At 47.7% G+C, this 19,919-nt stretch overlaps 1 protein-coding gene across 2 annotated transcripts in view; it reads right to left on the bottom strand.

The window, feature by feature from the left end:
• Positions 1–329: 329 nt before the first annotated feature.
• Positions 330–19,919, bottom strand: part of LOC134346931 (ephrin type-B receptor 3-like) — a 69,748-nt gene continuing 50,158 nt past the window's right edge. For both annotated transcript variants that reach the window (XM_063048802.1, XM_063048800.1), the window contains exons 3-4: positions 4,378–5,053; positions 330–2,076 (exon numbers count right to left, since the gene is read on the bottom strand). In XM_063048802.1, coding sequence (XP_062904872.1) covers positions 1,787–2,076; positions 4,378–5,053 — 966 coding nt within the window. In that variant the 3' untranslated portion in view covers positions 330–1,786. The remainder of the gene's footprint in view (positions 2,077–4,377; positions 5,054–19,919) is intronic.

Raw genomic sequence — 19,919 nt, 5'->3', positions numbered from 1 at the left:
GTGATTAAGAGAATCGGACGGGGCTGGGGGCTGGGGGCGGGGTGCGGATATCGGGTTCGCAGGGACGGCAATATGCCAGGATCAATTCTCATTGATTGATTAGGACAGAATGCCGGTCACTGAAATAGGGAAGGTCGAGTTGCAAACTAGGACAATTGCTGCAATTCATAACCAAGATAATCCAAGTGAAGAGGTTAAATAATGTAGGGATAAGGCTCCTGATGTGTTGGAAACCAGCTGCAGCCAAAAACTCGTGTCATTCACTCCCTGTCTGCCGCTCGCTTTAAACCACGCGCCACTCGCTCCCTGAGACCAACTTCAAACCAGCCGACGGGGTCTTTTCCAGGTTCCGCATTCCCCCTTCCTCTCGACCACGGCCCTCCTCAACCCCTCCCCTCTGGACGCAATTAATCACAAAGCAAATTTCTTTTACGCCTTTATACCAATACATTTCTTACATGTATTCTCTCCATAATTGCAACTCCAAAATCTCATAACTCGCGACCCAGAACCATTTCCCGCGTAACAGAGTCACAGAAAACGACTCTATATACTATGGGAGGGGGAAGTAAACAGGGAGATGGGGGGGGGGAGGAACTGGGGAGATAGGAGGAGAGAAAGGGGATAAAGGAGCTGCTGGAAAATGGAAATCTCGACATGTCAGTCCATGGTCTCCTCTACCGCCGCCATAAAGCCGCACTTAGGTTGGAGGAGCAACACCTTATATTCCGCGCAGGTCGACCCCAACCTCGTGGCATGAACATCGATCTCTTGAAGTCTCGAACTTCTTGTAGTTGTTGCCTCCCCCCCCCCACCCTTCACCATTCCGGTTTCCCTCTCTCCTTATCTCCTTACCTGCCCATCACCTCTCTCAGATAGCTCTCCTCCTTCTCTTTCTCACACGGTCTTCTACCCTCTGCTATCAGCCATTTATCCTTCTCACCAATCAACTTCCCAGCACTTCAACCCCCCCCCCCCCCGCTTCCCGGTTTAACGTATCACGTTCTACTTCTTCCTCTCCTCCCCCCAACTTCTTACTCTGACCTCTCCCTTCCTTTCCGGTCCCGATGAAAGCTAACAACAGGAATTCTGCAGATGCTGGAAATTCAAGCAACACACACCAAAGTTGCTGGTGAACGCAGCAGGCCAGGCAGCATCTATAGGAAGAGGCGCAGTCGACGTTTCAGGCCGAGACCCTTCGTCAGGACTGAAACGTCGAACGCGCCTCTTCCTATAGATGCTGCCTGACCTGCTGCGTTCACCAGCAACTTTGATGTGTGTTGCCCGATGAAAGCTGTTGGCTTCGACTCATTTCCATAGGTGCCGCCTGACCGGCTGAGTTTCTCCAGCATTTTCTGTCCGTTGCTTGGGTTTCCAGCTTCTGCAGATTTTCTCTGCTGGAAATTCCAATGTTCAAGCCAGGGGGAACACGAGGTGCTGATACGGCCGCCCCCACCCCCCACAACCCAGCTTGAGTTTGCCCTCGCCTTGGCGGTGGAGGAGGCCGAGGACAGACAGGTCTGTGGGGGAAGGGGCGGGGTTTTAAAATGGCCCCGAGCTCCAGTTAACGATGGGAGGGGGGAGGGGGAATAAGGGATGAGACGAGATGGAAAGACGGGGAAAAGTTGGGGTTTGGGAGACAGAGAGAGATTGGCCATCTCCTCTCCGTTCAGTCCCGATGCCGGGTCTCGAACCCGAAACGTCGACAGTTCCCTGCACCCTGCAGAACTCCAGATTCCTCCGGCAGTTCTTTGCTCCGCCCACAATCCCTTGGGTGTTCCAATGTCTATGGCGTTAGTTGGGAGCTCCGTCCTCCCCGCCCGGGATCAGCATCCGACGAGGATTCACCCTCGGCCGTTCCTTCCAGTAGTCCGGGAAGCCTCTGCAAGATGGCACTGAGGGTGGCGTTGAGGGCCCCCACCGCCCGTACCAGTTGTCCCAGGGTCCGAGCCTGTTCCTCCAGCAGGCGCCCATTGGCTCGCAAGAGGGCAATCTGCTCTTCCGATTGGATGCAGGAGGGGCGCGGGTCATTCTGGGATGATTGGGTGGGGGTGAGCGTCACATAGTCTTCAATTTCTGTGGGGAGGGAGGGTGGAGTTAGTGAAGTTATGAAGGCCCGGGATATAGTTGGTGACCCATGGGGGTGGGGTGGGGTGGGGTTTAAAAAAACGAACGCCGAGGCTTTAACTAAGAGAAGAATTAGGGAGGAGTCGGGGGTCTAGAATTCATTGTCCGAGCCAGAAAAGTTTACTGGAAGACCAGTCAACAACAGAGTTGAATGAGTTGGGTTGGAAAGCATTTTCCTTGACTAACGCATATAGAATGGGCCGAATAGCCTCCTGGTGGACTTTCATTTCCTCACGATTCCAACGTCTGCGAAATGTGTAGACGCATTTCTGCTTTGGGCTGTGAGTTCTGGACCCTCATCTCCTCCTAAGGCAGCTCAGTGACGTAGTGGTTAGCAAAGCGCTTTACAGTACAGTCATTGCGGATTTAATCCCAGCCGCTGCATGTAAGGAGATAGTACTTTTCCCCCGTGGCCTCATCGGTTTCCTCCGGGTGCTCCTATTTCCTCCCACATTCCAAAGACCTACCGGTTGGTAGGTTAATTGGTTATTGTAAATTGTCCCGTGATTAGGCTAGGGTTGATCTGGGGAATTGCTGGGCGGCGCGGCTGAAAGGGCTGGAAGGCCTATTCAGCGCTGTCCCGCAATAAATAAAAATAGTAAATAAATTTCCTCCCTAATTCTCCCCTTAGACAAAAACTTGAAGAGCTCGGCTTTTTGACCCCATGGGAAAAATTGGGAGAGCAAAGGACTGATACAGGGGTGGGAGGGCCTTCTGGAATGTTGGGGGGGGGGCGGGATGGCCTGAGCAGGAGCAGAGTCTGTGAATGGACAACGTTTCCGGACTGCTCAGTGTCCGGGAGAACCTTCTGCTGGTGCGGCCCCGCCGGGTAAGGGCCGAGGCGGGCTTGTTGATCGGCGTACTTGGGCGGAAACATAGACACTGGGTTGTCCTAAAGGTGGGGCCTAGCTCATAGGCACAGCAGAGTGGACTTCCTGAAATAACACACCACCCTAGAGAGAGTCCGTGCCGATCATTTACACCGATCCCATTTCAATCTCCCCACACTCCCATCAACTCCCTACAGACAGGGTTGCGGGGGGGGGGGGGGGAGCGGTGATGGCTACTGCGGCTGATCAACACAGAGCGACCCGACACGTCGATTGCGACGTGGAAGGAGATTGGAGAGCAGGGTCGAGAAGCTTGAAAGATTGGGATGGCGAGCTGTGGTTTAGCTGTCTGTTCAGTGAAGGGTGAACGGCAGTGGGTGGGAGTTCGGACCACAGCGCAGTTCAATGTACTCGTCTCCGATGACCTGGGCCTGTGATACTGCAGCAAGTAAGCTCCTCATTGTACCCGTACAGACTTGTACGTATCAACAGACTCGACTGTGACGTTGATGCAGATTTCAGGGTGTGTATGGAGTGTGGGGAGTGTCAGAGGAGTGGGGTGTGAAGGGTGTGCGTGGGGGCGATATGTGAGAGATGGTTGTGTGTATGGAGAGTGTCAGAGTGCGTGAAGGCGGAGCGGGGGGTTCTGAATGTGAGGGGATAAGGGGAGGGAGTTTTTGTGATAAGTGTGGTTCCTTAAGTTAGCTTTAACCGGGAGTGGAAATTGGGATAAGCTCCACTACTTATTAAATGGCTGCGTCTCGAACAGTCTCTGACAATCAAGTCCAGCTCCTGGCCTTCACGCGTGGCTTAGCTACTGAGCCCGGCGGAACAATTTCTAGTGACAGGAGAAGTGGCAAAGGCAGGTTACTGACACCTTAAAACCCCTCGCTTCAGGCAGATGGGACTCGTCAGAGTGGTTGGTAGCTCACCCAGGAAAAGGAAAACTCTGGTCTCCAAGCTCCGCTGCCTTGTGGGTGTACCCAGTCGTGGGAAAGCCTTCGGGAGCAAACCCCGGGGGAGAAATCCGCAGCTGGGGTCCCTAACGCTGACTGGCGACTCCTGCTGCCAAACTGTACCAGCCGTTCCTTTGCCTTCATCAGCTGTGCGGAGGAGGCGAGCTTGCTATCCATATTGTACTGCTCTGGTCGGTGTATCACGTAGAAAGCTGGGACACAGCATCCATGGGCAACCCGACCTCTGGTGAGGTGGGGGGGGGGAATGAGGGTGTGCATGTGAGAGAATGAGGGACGGCTGTTTCGTGTGCGGGGGTTGTATACGTCTGTGTTGCGAGGGAAATGAGGGGTGAGAGAGTGCGTGGGGTAGGCAGGTGTGCGTTTTCTGCTGCAAGTGTGTTTGAGAGGAATGGGGACGTGTGTGTGTGTGTGTGTGGGGGGGGGGATCCGGGTGTTTTCTATACCTGTACATGCAGTGAGCTCCTCGTTGCTCCGGTAACCGCGGCGACAGCGGCAGGCGCCGGCGCCTCCCACCCAGTCGCCCTCGCTGCCACAGAACATCTTGAGTGGGACGGAGTCGTCCTCGGCGTTGGGCACGCAGAAGCCGGCCGCCACCACCAGCGAGGACGGCCCATCGCCCGTTGCCACCTCGGGGAAGTGGGCCAGATTGGCGACGGTGGCCGGGCACCTCTTGAAGTAGACCCGGACGGAGAGCAAGTTGACGCACGCCCCCTGGTCCCGGAAAGCCAGCCTGAAGCCGGCCTTGGAGAGCGGCCACACCCTCACAGTGACCCTGTTCACCTGGCCGCCGCTCCCTAGGCTGAAGACGTGCTCGGCTCCCACCTCCTGCACCTTGGCGTACGCCGCTCTCAGCTGTTGGGCGCCGGCGGCCGGGACTGTCTCCTCAGAGTCCGACTGGCGGTAGTAGAGGGTGAAGGTCTCCCGACAGAAGCCAGCGGCCCCCTGGAAGGACGTGCAGTCCCGGACGGAGAACCTCAGGTCCACGTAGACCAGTCGAGCCTCTCCCCGCCGCATAAAGCTACTGCGCAGCCAGTTGTCCTGGTTCGGAAGCTCCACGTTGCACACCCGGTACGTCCGTGTGGTCTGGAAATTTTTGTCCACGGCCACAGCCTCTTCCCACTGCCAAGAGAGACAGAGGAAAAAATCAATCCCACTAGATAAAAACACTCGAATAGGATCTGGGGAGGCCGGAAGCATCTCGCAGTCATGCAATGTACAAATCAGGATGGATGATGATGAACCTTTGCTTGAACAGAGGCGTCCAAGACCAGGGGGCGTAGGTTCCAGCTACGAGATTTGGGCCGCTTTTCCCATTCAAATTGCTCAAACAGAAAATAAGCGATGTTCCTTCTAATTTGTGATGATCAGTGTATGCAAAAATCTTGTGCTGTGCAATTTTTTTTGCTCTGTGACGATATGAACGTGCTGAGTGTTTAAGTTGAACTAAACCTAAAGCTTTTCTTAGGATAACAAACTACCAAGTCCAGTTCGTTGTTCATTGTTTAAAATAAATAAAACAACTGTCAGTAAGAACTGTGATCTCCTCTGGGTTTCATCGTTTTCGCTCTCGTTCATCTGCACTCTTGCAAAACATACGTAGCAGGCCTATAGCGGGTAATAAAGGATTTTCACGCTGGAGCTTTTGCACACCATCCATATGTGATTTGCTCGCTAAATGATGCTTTAAAAAGTCAAGTTTCCAAATATCATTCCACTTCTTCTCACTTACAAATTCCCCAGCAACTTTTGCATCTCCACAACACCGGTTTTTGTATTGTGTGTAAATATTTCTCGTAGCTGCTCGTTCCTGACCTCATTGGTCTTCGGAGTAGCAGTTTCTTCTGTTTCCCTTTAAATTAACTAGCAGTTCTTTTGGGCTTCCTTGGAATTTGACACAATGCGTCAATAATTTCTTCAATAAAAACAGTATAAATAAGCCAGTTCTAAAATCTGCGTCCACATCGGGCAACGAAAAATGAAATGCGATTGTGTACGATCGTCAAATATACTTAACATGCCAACAACGGTAGAGGGTGACAACCGTTTCAGTGCATTTTAAATTCCTTTGTGCACTCGTAGCCAAGGATGTGTGCACACACGCACACCTTAGAGGGAACATTACAAACACAGTCCAGTTGCTGAATCGACGAACGGGGTCTCGTGGCTCATTCAGGAAACAGGGTCTGGTTGCCCAGTCATTGAACAGGGTCTAGTTGCCCAATCAGCGAACAGGGTCCAGTTGATCAATCAGCGGACAGGGTCTAGTTGCTCTATCAGCGAACAGGGTCTAGTTGCCCTGTCGGTGAACAGGGTCCAGTTGCTCAATCAGGGAACAGGGTCTAGCTGTTCCCCCCCCCCGCCCACCTTTCGTCAACACCCTCCAGAGTCCACCCCTCAGCCACACACTGGGGTAATTTACAGCAGCCGATTGGTCCACCGACTCTGCACGTCTTTAGGATGTGGGAGGAAACCGAGTACCCGTGGGCGGGGGGGGTGGGGAGTGTGGACTCATGTGGTCACAGGGAGATAAACAAGCTCCATACTCATGCACAGTGCCGGGGGGAGGGGTGCAGGATCAACTCTGGGCTTTACCCATTGCTCCATTCTCCGTGCGATGCAGGAATTAGACATTTCGACCTCCCCCCGCCCACCCACCACACACACACACACACGCTGCTCGAAATGAAACATAAATAGGGAGAATTCCCTGCCCCCCCACCCCGCGTAGAAATGTCAAATACTACAGGGTATGTATGGGTTTAAGGCGAGTGGGAGAAAGTTTGAAGGAGATCTGTGGGACAAATTGGTTTTTAGAAAGAGAACTGCGGGCGCCAGGGGTGGTTGGAGCAGAGATATGTACAGATACATGAACAGTCAAGAAGTGGAGGGATATATATCATGTGCAGGCATATAGTTTAATGTCACCGCGTTCCGCACAGAGATGATGGGCCGAAGGGCCTGTTCCTATACTGAACTGTTCTGTATTCTATGTAATTATCCTCAGCCTCTGGTCAGTATCACTTCCTCTGAAGTGACTCCACGAAAATAACGAGAGAACGACCCCATCTCGGCCGGGTTCCCAGTCCCACCGTGCCGGGGAGCTTCAGGAGGCGGGGACAGGGCGGGGCTCAGGGGTCAATACAGCTCTGTCAATTGGAAACAACAGGAATTCTGCAGATGCTGGAAATTCAAGCAACACACATAAAAGTTGCTGGTGAATGCAGCAGGCCAGGCAGCATCTCTAGGAAGAGGTACAGTCGACGTTTCGGGCCGAGACCCTTCGTCAGGACTGTACAGGACTTCGACGGTACCTCTTCCCAGAGATACTGCCTGGCCTGCTGCGCTCACCAGCAACTTTGATGTGTGTTTCATGAATCTCGGTACCGGGAGGGTTAATTGTCACGTGATTAGGTTAAGGTTAGATCAGGGTTGTCCGGGGCTGGTTACGGTCTATTCCGAGCTGTATCTCTAAATAAATAAATACATACATATCAACATGAGTGGCACAGACATAGTCCAGAAGGTCAGGGTACATTGGGATCAGAGTACGTTCGCAAATCGGAGACAAAATTAGTTTGCTGGTTGAAAAAAAACTGGTAGTAGAGGAGTTTTTTTTAGATTGGCGTGCCACAGGACCCCTGTTGTTTGTCATATATATATTAATAATCAGTATGATTATGTAGATGGGTAACACGAGGGCGCATATTTTTAAGGTGCTTGGAAGTAGGTACGGGGGGGCGGCGTCAAGGCTAAGTTTTTCACACAGAGAGCGGTGGGTGTGCGGAATGCACTGCCGGCGAAGGTGGCAGATGTGGATACAATAGGGTCTTTAACGAAACTCTTAGATTGGTACATGGAGCTTCGAAAAGTAGAGGGCAGGGAAATTCTAAGCAGTTTCTCGAGTATGTTACATGGTCGACACAACATTGTGGGGCGAAGGGCCTGTAATGTGCTGTAGATTTGTATGTTTCCATGACAACGATTAGTAAATTTGCTCAACTGGGAAACTGGATAAAGGAATGGCAGATGGAATTTAACTCAAACGAGTACAAAGTGATGCATTTTGGAAAGCTAAACCAGGGCTGGGTGGCAGGGTGGACATACGTCTCTATCAAAGGAGGCGTAAGGCGCTCCTTCCCTCCACCGGCCTGCAGATCACCCTTGGGTAAGGTATAGCAGCTGCTTAAACACCACCCCCCCACCAGCACCACCACTACTCAGGGTCACATGAAGCCATGGGAGCAACTGGTGGACGGTCGTATGAGCAGGTGGTGCATATCACAAGTCCTGGTTATGCGACCCGGTTTAGCTTTCCAAAATGCATCACTTTGCACTTGTTTGAGTCATATTCCATTTGCCATTCCCTTACCCTATTTCTCAGTTGAACAATATCCTGTCATAAGCCAGTGCAGCTTTCTTTACTGTCCACCTCATCGCCAGTATTGTCTGACACACAAACCTACTAATCATTTTCACCTACATAATCACCTTGACAAGTGGCAGACAATCTCTGAAGAGTATTGATAATGGCTGGGGTCACCCATCTTGTGAAGACAGTGTCCAGAAGAAGACAATGACAAACCACTTCAGTAGTAAAACTTGCTAAGAACAATCATGGCCATGGATAGGCCACGTCATACGGCACGGCGCAGGGTGATGATGATAATGGTGAAGCCAGGGCAGTTCGTGCACTGGGGAGTGTTGTTGAACAGCAAGACCTAGAGCTACAAGCACAAAATACTGGAGGAACTCAGCAGGTCAGGCTGCAGCAATTCAGGGGAATAAACAGCCGATGTTTTGGACCGGGACGCTTCATCGGGACTGGTCAATGGGGAAAGGGAAAGAGCCAGAGCCAGAATAAGGTGGTGGTGGGAGGGGAAGATGTACAAGCTGGAAGGTGATAGGTGAGATCACGTGAGGGGTTAGGTGGGCGGACAGGGAAGTGGGGGGGGTGATCTGAGAAGCTGGGAGCTGATAGGCGAAGGAGGAATCTAATAAGAGATGAAAGTGGACATATAAAAAAGGGAAGGATGAGGGGCACCACAGGAAGGTGATGGGTAGGTATGGAGAAGAGAAGAGAAGAGGTGAGTGGGGATACATTAGAGGCTTTTAAGAGACATTTAGACAGGAACATGAATATGAGGAAGATGGAGGGTATCGTGTAGGTAGGAAGGATTAGTTTTGTTAAAAATTATTTTTTAGCTGCTTCGGCATATCATTATGGGTCAAAGGGTTGTTCCTGTACTGTACTGTTCTATGTAGAGTAGGGAATAGGAGGAGGTGGCGCAGAAATTACTGGAGGCTCCAGAACTCGATGTTCATACCATCAATTTGGAGGCCACCCAGATGAGGTGTTGCTCCTTAAGTCTGAGAGTGGTCTCATCTTGGCAGCAGAGGTGGCCATGGCCTGACATATCGGATTGGACTTGAAATGGTTGACCACTGGGAGATCCTGCCTATTGGGGACGGGGCGAAAGTGCTCGACTTAACAGTTACAAATACATAGTTCCATGTTGGGAAGAGCGGCGAGGAAGGCGTACGGCACAGAGTACAAGAGTTGGGAAGTCATACTTCAGGTGTATTTGTTACAAGGACGAGGCTGAGGACGAACCCAAGTGTAGAACGCAAGCGCGGAGGCAGAGTCGTGAGGCGTTAGCACCGCCGCGAACGGGGAACCGGTATCCAGGAGAGTCTTTACACGGAGACAAGGTTTACGTAGAGTATCCAGGAAATGATGCGGAGCTTGGAGCTGACAGTCCCAAGGAATCAGGGAGCGAGATTTACTCACACTAGAACTGGCAAAGCATGTCTGTCTGTATCTTGTTTTACAGCGGCTTTGGCTGGCCCAAGTTTTATTCTATGTTCGCTAATGGGAACCAGGTGTGCTGTAATTAGTGGAATTGGGAATGATTGGAAATCAGACGAGGGGATTAAGACCCAATTAAGGGGGTAATAGCAAGTTGGGGAATTGCCAGACGGGACCATGATAGTATTGTATTTTATTTTTATTTAGATTTTGAGCCTTCCGGCCCAAAGAGCCTACGGTTTCCAATCACACCCATGCGATCAATTAACCCATAGCCTTTGTACTGTGGAATGAAACCGAAACACCCGGAAGAAACCCACGTGGTCATGGGAAGACCGTACGAAGTCTTTACAGGCAGCGGTGGGAATTGAACCTGGGTCACTGGACTGTAAGGCGTTGTGCTAACCACTACGCTACAGTGCTGCACCTGGAGCACTGTGTAAAGTTCTGATCTGCACCCTACAGGAAGGATTTGATTAAGCAAAAGAGGGTGCAGAAAACATTTTCCAAGTTCAAAGTAAATCTATTATTAAAGTACATTTCGGGAGTGCAATGTTATGTGTTTCACTGGAACGGGGCTGCACGAGGACATACCCGATCAAAACTTTTCCATGGACGGCTTCCAGACCGTTCGGGCTGACCGAAAGTGCACTGAGAGCGGTAAGTGTTAAGGAGTTGGGTGCTTACTGTTCTGGTTAACACGAGATGGTGCAATCCGGGTCATATTACGATCGAGGAACGTGTTTGTAGACCGGATATTGAACTTTTTACTGTTGGACTTCGGCTACATTCCACCGAGATACAACACTTGGCGGCACGGGAGGTCGTTCCTGCCTGTGGCCATCGAACTTGCAGCTCCTCCCGTGGAGGGTCAGACACCCTGAGCCAACAGACTGGTCCTGGACTTATTTTCCATCTGGCATAGTTTGCATTTGTTGTTTGATTGTTTGTGGTTTTTGTATTACTATATTTATGCTCTATTCTTGGTTGGTGCGGCTGTAACGAAAACCAATTTCCCTCGGGATCAATAAATTATATCTATCTATCTATCATTACCATATTCTAACCTGAGATTCATTTCCATGTGGGCATTAACAGGAAAAAAAAGTAAATAGAAATTATTTTTTAAAAAAACAACTATGCTTAAAAAGTGCTAAGTGTCTGGAACGCGCTGGTGGTGGTGGAGACATTTATATTAAGGACATTTAAGATCAAGGGTTCCAGCCTTTTCTATGCCATGAACCCTGCCACTAGCATTAATCGAGGGGTCCATGGACCCCAAACTGGGAACCATTGTATAAGAGACTCTTGGATGAAAGGGGTAAAAATGGATGGCTATGTGGAAGGGATCTCCAAGAAAACAACAATCTTTCGTGTTTCGATGACCTGGAGATCTATGTTGGCTGGAGTCAGGGCTTTATGCTTTGGCTCTTGGTAGGGTCACCATGCCAAACAGGTCAAAGGGTAGAGGCTGGACTATGTGTGGTCCACTGGTTGTCCGGGTTCGGGGCTTCAGCTCAAGGCTAACAACCCAGACTGGTAAATTTCAAAGTAAATTTTATTATCCGAGTATAGACATGGCAGCAAGTACAACCCTGAGATTCATTTTCCTGTGGGCATACTCAGCAAATCTATAGAATAGTAACTATAACAGGATCAATGAAAGATCAACCAGAGTGCAGAAGACAACAAACTGTGTAAATGCAAATATAAATAAATAGCAATAAATAATGAGAACATAAGATAATGAGATGGGCAAGTGAGTGTAGTTATCCCCTTTTGTTCAAGAGCCTGATGGTTGAGGGGTAGTAACTGTTCCTGAACCTGTGGTACGAGTCCCGAGACTCTTGTACCTTCCACCTGATGGCAGAAGCGAGAACAGAGCACACCCGTGTGGTGGGGAGCTCCGATGAGGGATTCTACTTTCCTACGACGCCGTTTCATTTAGAGCTTTACCCGCGATAGAATCCTCTACCTGCTGTAGGATTTTCCGTTCAAAGGCATTGGTGTTCTCATACCAAAATCAAAACTGTTACGGAAACAGCAATGAAGAATCCTTCTACATCTGAGTGCGACAGTATTCCCGAGTCTCCACCTGGGACTTGCATGACTGACAGTAGTGAAAACTGAGGAAGCTACTGACACGATGAAGGAAGCCCTGAACACCACCAGAGATGGAAACCCTGAACACTGCCAGGTGGAGGACCTTCACTGCTGCCTGAAACGCCAGCGGCTTAACGGGCGGTAAGTAGGTACTGTATCTGGAAGGGAGGGGTTAGGTTGATATTGGAGTGGGTTAATGGTTCATCTAGGAACAATGTGTCTATTTTCTGTCTGCTTGCAGGTTGCGCATTTATAGGTAATTTGTCACATGGTTTGGGACGTGGTAGAAGCAAAGAGTAGAGTAACTGATTCACGCGCTCCGAGTTTCGTTGAGAGGGAATGAGATGGGGTGATATATTTTTTCGTGACCGCTAATTTGGACGTTAGTTACTCTAATTTCCGTGACCATATGAACAGCATACATCCAAACATTCAATTTACGATGGGAATGGAGAAGAATGTTCCCGGACATTCTATTACGACGGAAACCAGACGGTAGACCCGGACATGGCGTCTATCGGAAACCCTCTCACACGGACTTAAACCCCAACAACAACAGCCACAATCACGCCCCCCAAAGTTCTTTCTACTCTGATTAACGGTGCGAAAACTCCCCGAAGAAATAAGACGATTACGCATGACGTTCCTACAGAATGGCCAGAAGGTGAAGGAAATCAAGGGCTGACAGATAAACCAGGAAACCTAACAAAAAGGCGAAACCTACGCTACCGCCTGCCTTCACTACATTTCCGCGGATTCTGGAAGGGTCGCCAGAATCCTTAAGAAATACTGGATCAATACCATCCACAAACTCCTAAGGAAGGTCAAGTCGCAGCTTATGTGGGTCAAGGGTGACCTGGGATTCAGGTCGGCCTGCGTTTACACGGTTCCCTGTGAAAGCGGAGCAGCGTATATCGGTCAGACAGGACGCACGGCGGAAACCCACATCAAGTGGAGCGGGGTGAAAATAAATGATGTTAAAAGTTCATGCAAAGTCACAAACAGAAGGGTTGTGTGTGGTGGTAATAATCTTCTGAAGTGTTTCTATTTCAATGCGAGAAGTATTGTGGGGAAGGCTAACGAGCTGAGGGCATGGATTGACTCATGGAATTACGACATTATAGCCATTAGTGAAACTTGGCTACAGCAGGGGCAGGACTGGAAGCTTAATGCTCCAGGGTTCCGATTTTTCAGACGTGATAGAAGCAGAGGGATGAAGGGTGGGGGGAGGTGGCATTACTGGTCAGGGAAAATGTTACAGCAGTGCTGAGGCAGGACAGATTAGAGGACTTGTCTACCGAGGCCATATGGGTGGAGCTGAGAAACAGGAAAGGTATGACCACATTAAAGGGCTTGTATTATAGACCACCCAATAGTCAACGAGAATTGGAGGAGAAAATCTGCAGAGAGATAGCAGACAACTGCAGAAAACATAAAGTTGTGATAGTAAGGGATTTTAATTTTCCATACATTGATTGGGACTCCCATACTGTTAAAGGTCTAGACGGGTTAGAGTTTGTAAAATGTGTTCAGGAAAGTTTTCTAAATCAATATATAGAGGTACCAACTAGAGAGGATGCAATATTACATCTCCTATTAGGGAACGAGTTAGGACAGGTGACGGAAGTGTGTGCAGGGGAACACTTTGGTTCCAGTGATCATAACACCATTAGTTTCAACTTGATCATGGATAAAAATAGATCTAGTCCTCGGGTTGAGGTTCAAAGCTGGAAAAAGGCCAAATTTGAAGAAATGAGAAAGGATCTAAAAATCGTGGATTGGGACAGGTTGTTCGGTGGCAAGGATGTGATAGGTAAGTGGGAGGCCTTCAAAGGAGAAATTTTGAGAGTGCAGAGTTTGTATGTTCCTGTCAGGATTAAAGACGAAGTGAGTAAGAATAAGGAACCTTGTGTCACGGTCTGGTTCGTGAATTCCACATTCCGGTTCACGGTCCGGTCCATGTTCCTTATTCCAGGTTTTCCGGTTTCCCCCCAGTTTCTTTTGAGGCAGCTGATTCTCGTTTGGCCTGGCTTCATAAATACCTTCAGAATTCAACCTCTGGCTGGTGGCCGGTGGCCGGTGGTCGGTGGTTGGTGGTCGGTGGTCGGTGGTCCAACTGCTGGGCCAGAGTTACGAGTTAGCTGCTGGCTGTGGGGTGTTGTGGGGGACAGTCTGTGGGAATATTGACTGACGGCCTGTATATGTCCAGAACGATATTCGTACATGGTCCCTTGCAAACTCGGATAGGATGGCAGGGAGGGAGACTGATGGTGACAGCAATAGCACAAAGTGGGAGTGGGAAGAGGTAGGGAGAGGGACTAAGAACAGGAAGATGATGGGTTGGAAGAGAAAGAAAGGAGGTGGGTCTAGTGTAAGTGGATGGGAAAGTGAGGGAAGAGAAGTTGAGGAGAAGGGCCCGAGGGCAAAATTGCTAAATGTAGTGGTAAGATTTGAGGGGGAAGTGGGAGTAAAGAAAATCGATCCGCTTCAGCTAACAAAAATCATCAGAGGACAAGTAGTTGAAGTGAACCATGGGAGAATTTTAGGAGATGGAAACCTGCTGATAGGATGTAAAACTGAAGAGCAGATGGAGAAGGCAATGAAGGTGACTAATGTTGGGAAAGTCAAAGTGTCCAGGGTTGTAAGAGTTGGAGTACAAAGGGTCAATGGTTGCAAGGGGGTGATATCTGGGGTTCCCCTCAGTGTTAATATGAAGTAGCCAGTGGAGAACTTGAGGGTGAGGAACAGTTCAGTGAAGAGTGTGAAAAAAATGACAAGGGGAGCAGAGAAAAAGGAGACTGAAACCGTTCTGGTAGAATTTGAGGATAAGGTGCCTCCAAAGGAGTTATATTTTGGATTTCTAAGATACAGTGTAAGAGAATATATACTGTTACGTACCCCGTAACTGGGTTGCCAAACCAGCAGAAATGGATCACTCAGTTGGAGTCTGGAGTACTAGAACTAAGAAAGTTTTATTAAAGAAACAAGCAACACATTAATCGAAAGGATAATAAATGCAACAGTTCAGCGATGATAAACGCACATGTGCACAGAATTAAGATAACAGCATCAATCAAGCTCTATCGTTGTCTAGGGGTAAATGACCAATTTCAAAATGACTCAAAGTTCAGTCCAGTTTAGTAGTTCAGTTCGCAGTAATCGTTGCCATGGCGGTGGACAATGTGGGGGAAGAGAGAGATAGAATAGGAACAACTCATCATTCAGAACGGCTTCACTCACAGACCAGCGAGATGGCTCACAAACAGCTTTTTGGGCGGGTCCTTGGTGATGTCACCTGAGGTCACCGACTGTGACCCCTCCTCCAGATGCGGTCGATCCTCTGCAGTGAACCCGGCACCCAGGCAAGGGCGGACACACACCGGGTTCCCGCTGATCGTACCTTTCCACCCTTGTCGTTGTCTGGGACTTCTCACCCACTCGTGAGAAGCGCACCGCTTCCAGGGTCTCGTTACCTCGGGTGGCGTGTGTGTCTGTCTTAGCGAACCTGTCCCTTTTTATCCCCCTGCTGGGGTATCGCCTGTCCATCACTTCAAACAGTTCAGGCTTCAAAGGGGGGAGCCGCTCCAGACAGCTCTTCCTCCCACATCCCTTCATTACACATCTCCAGACGCTGTTCCTTATCTCTCCTTCCCCTGAGGGCAGGTGGCAGACCAACTGCTGATGCCACTGATGCTAGCCCAGGCCAGCAAACATCTTAATTTTATGTGTATTCTCGTAACAATACCGAAACCTATGAGGTGTTTCAATTGCCAGGAGTTTGGGCATGTGGCCAAAGTGAGCAAAGGAAAGAGAAGATGTGCAAGGTGTGGTGGGGAACATGAATATGGAAAATGTGGAGAGGGAGTGAGACCAAAGTGCTGTAATTGCGGAGGTAACCATAGTGTAGCGTACTGGGGATGTGAAGTGTTGAAAAAAGAGGTGGAGGTGCAGCAGATAAAGGTGAAGTAAAAAGTCTCATATGCTGAGGCAGTCAAGTTGGCACGACAGAAGAAAATGAATGAGGGAGGATGTAGCAAAGAGCAAGCGGCAGCTAAAGAAAGGCAACATTAGAAGAATGCATAGGGATAGAGAAGAGAAATTGCTGACCTTTATAGCAGGAGTGGTAAACGCAACGTATGAGGTCAAATCTAAAACTGAAAGGATTCAGATTATTGTGAAAGCTGCAGAGCACTATTTGTATATGAGAGGATTAAAATGGGAAGAAGTAAATGATGAACTCAGGGTACAGTCAAGTCAACAGACAGTATGTGTGGGTTGATATTACTAATAATGCTACTTCTTCAATGGAATGCAAGAAGCCTGATTGCTAATGGACAAGATTTCAAGCAGTTTATAGCAAGTAGGAGAGAAAAGCCAGATGTTGTGTGTATACAACAGACCTGGTTAAAACCTAATTTAATTTTGTTTTACATGGTTATGAGGCAGTAAGGCGAGACAGGGGAGAGGGTGGAGGAGGAGGAGGAGGATGTGCAACTTACGTAAAGCAAGGTATTCCTTATAGAATACTAGGTGTAGGAAGTGAACAAGGGTATGTGGTGGTAAAAGTATGGGCTGAAAGGAAAGAGTTGGTGATTGTGAATTATTATAATCAATGCAAAAGACTAGAGTTAAACAAGCTTGAGGAGATAGAAGGGCAGAACAGTAGTAACGTTGTTTGGTGTGGTGATTTTATTGGACATAATGTATTATGGGGGAGTGACAGAACAGACATCAACGGTCAGGTAATAGAGGAGTTGCTAGATGAGAAGTATTTGGTGTGCCTAAATGATGGCGGTAGTACTAGAATTGACGTTAATACAGGTAAAGTATGTGTGCTTGATCTTACATTAGTATCAAACTCCATTGCAACAGTGTGTGATTGGTTAGTGTACCAAGAAGGAACTGTAGGGAGTGATCATTACCCAATCTGGTGCAAGAAAAATATTTCTGCTTCATTGGTCACAGAGAATACAGGTGGGAAATGGATCCTTGAGAAAGCCAATTGGGAGAAATTTCTGGAAAAAAGTGATAGATATCTAAGTCAGGTCAGCGATGGAATGGACGCAGAAACACTTGACAGCATATTAAAACATGGTATAATATCACCTGCATTAGAATCCATTCCTAAAAGTAAAGGAAGAATAAAGAAGAGGATAATACCATGGTGGGATGATAATTGTAAGGAAGCAGTGAGAAATAGAAATAAGGCATTTAAACTGGTTAAAAGAACTCATAACTTCCAACATATGATTCAGTACAAACAAGCTCAGGCAGTAGTAAGGAGGACAATAAGACATGCTAAAAGAACGCACTGGAGAAAGTATTGTGATTCAATCGGAAACACAACTCAAGTAGGAGAGGTGTGGGGAATGATAAGAAGGATGGGAGGGGACAGGAGAGAGTGGAGGTACCCAGTTCTGGTTGATGGAAATGTGACTGCAGTAACAAATAAGGAAAAGGCAGAGTTGTTGGCAAACGCTTTTGTTATGGTACATAGTTCTGATAATTTGTCTGAGAAGGGAAGAAGAGGTGGAGAGAGAACAAAAGCTGAAAATATGGAGGCTTTATGTAGGAAAACTAACCTTAACGGTGTGCAAGATGTCCCTTTCAGCATGGGAGAATTAAGAAAGGCACTAGATAAAACAAGAAAAACTGTGCCAGGTTAAGATGAAATATGTTATGGTATGATAAAACACTTGAGAGTGAAGGAAGTCTGGAGAAACTACTGCTTCTGTATAACAAAGTTTGGGATGAAGGGAGAATACCAGAGAGCTGGAAAGAGGCAATAATTATTCCAATAAGGAAACCTGGGAAAGATGCCAGCAGGCCAGAAAACTACAGGCCAATTGCCTTGACGTCACATATATGTGAACTTATGGAATGTATGGTAAATGAGAGGTTAGTGTACTTCTTGGAAAGTAGAGGTATGGTGGCTATGTATCAAAGTGGGTTCAGGAAAGGAAGGAATACTATGGATCCAGTGTTGTGTCTAGAGGATGGAATAAGAAAAGCTCAAGTAAATAAAGAAACAGCGGCTGCAGTTTATTCTGATGTTGAGAAAGCTTATGATATGTTATGGAAAGGGGGGCTCTTAATCAAGCTACATTTAATGGGGATTTGGGGGCAATGTTCAATTGGGTTAAGGACTTTTTAAATGGGAGAACTATTCAGGTGAAGATAGGATCAGAGCTTTCAAGCCAGTATGTTGTAGAAAACGGGATGCCTCAGGGGAGTGCAGTGAGTCCAACTTTATTCCCCATTTTAATCACTGATATATTCGTAAATATTCCAACGGAAGTGGGGAGGTCATTGTTTGCAGATGACGGGGCTTTGTGGAAAAGAGGGAGAAATATTGAACACATAGTTACGAAAATGCAAGATGGAATTAATCAAGTTGAAGAGTGAGGGACAAAGTGGGGTGTTAAATTTTCAGTGGAGAAGACAAAAGCCATGTTCTTTACAATGAAAAAGTTCAGGGGACTTGATTTGAATCTGTATAGAAGCAACCTGGAGAGAGTTGAAAGTTTTTGGTTTTTGGGAGTGCATTTTGACTTGAGATTAACATGGAGAGAACATGTTAGATATGTAGTTAGTAAATGTAAAAATGTGATAAATGTCATGAGGTGTCTTGCTGGATTGGAATGGGATGCTGATTATACATCACTGAAGTATATTTATGTAGCATTAATAAGATCAAGATTAGACTATGGAAGTATTGTATACGGGTCAGCAGCAGAATCTGTGCTGGCAGAACTGGATATCGTGCAAGCTCGGGCTCTAAGCATGTGCTTGGGAGTGGCTAGAACTTCCCCAGTGTGTGCACTCCAAGTTGAGGCAAATGAAATGCCATTGGGGCTGTGACGTAAACAGCTGGAGGCCAATTACTGGATTAATTTAAGGGGGCATGGTGATAGCCATCCTACAAAAAGGGTGTTGCAGATATGCTGGGAGAAGGAGAGGACACAAAAAGAAAGTTTTGGCTGGACAGGAGAGCAAACAGCAAAAGATATGGGTGTATACGATAAAGAGTTTTGTCCAAGTGTGGTGTGGCCTGTCAGACCTTTCTGGGTATTAGAAAATCCCTCTGTAGAATTGGAATTGCTTAAGATTAAGCACAGTAATAAGATGGCTGATATACTCAGTGAATATCATAGTTACAGGGAATGTAAATATAAAGGCGTACAGTTTTACAGATGTATCAAAGGATCCAGAAACAGGTGCAACAGGGTCTGCATTTGTAGTACCAAGTTATCGAGTGGAAATTAGCAAGAGAACACCTGATTGCTTGAGTGTATATGCAGTTGAAATGTTTGCCATATTGTTAGCACTAGAATGGAGTGAGTAGGTTGATTGTAACAATTTTGTGATATGTAGCGATTCTGTATCGGCCCTTGCAAGCATTAAGGCGGGTACAGCTAGAGGTCAGCAGGATCTGCTTTATGAAATCCTGTTTGCAAATTCAAGACTGGCTAGACAAGGCATTCATGTGGGTTCCAGCACATTCAGGTATTATGGGAAATGAGACAGCACATAGGCTGGCAAAAGCAGAAGTCAAAAAAGGATCTACAGAGGTCAATATTAAACTATCAAAATCAGAGGGCAAGAGCATAGTGCGGAGAAGGATAAATCAACAGTGGCAGCAGCATTGGGATAGAGCAATAAAAGGAAGACATTTATATTCAATTCAGAACAGAGTGGATATGGGAAGAAGTAGGAGAGTAAAGCGGAAGGAGCAAGTAATTATAAGTAGACTGAGAATTGGGCACAGCAACCTTAATGGCACTCTGGCCATCATAAATAAGCATCCAACAGGTTTTTGTGATCTATGTCAGGAGACTGAAACAGTAGAGCATACATATCCTTATTTCATGCAGGAAATTTGCACAGGAAAGGCAACAAATGTTACAACAATTACGCAAAATAGGACTGGTAGAGAACAGTGTTAAAGGTTTATTGGAATGTAGGGAGAGTGATCAGTGGAGGAAATGGTTGTTTAGTTATTTCAGGGGGACGGGACCGGAAAGACCGTTTTAAGGTGAATGGACAATGAAGGACAACAAATCCTGAAGATGGCAG

This window comes from Mobula hypostoma, chromosome 5 (assembly GCF_963921235.1).
Source record: "Mobula hypostoma chromosome 5, sMobHyp1.1, whole genome shotgun sequence".
Classification (NCBI taxonomy): domain Eukaryota; kingdom Metazoa; phylum Chordata; class Chondrichthyes; order Myliobatiformes; family Myliobatidae; genus Mobula; species Mobula hypostoma.
The sequence above is the reverse complement of the archived record's forward strand: the minus strand, read 5'-3'. Positions and strand labels throughout refer to the sequence as shown.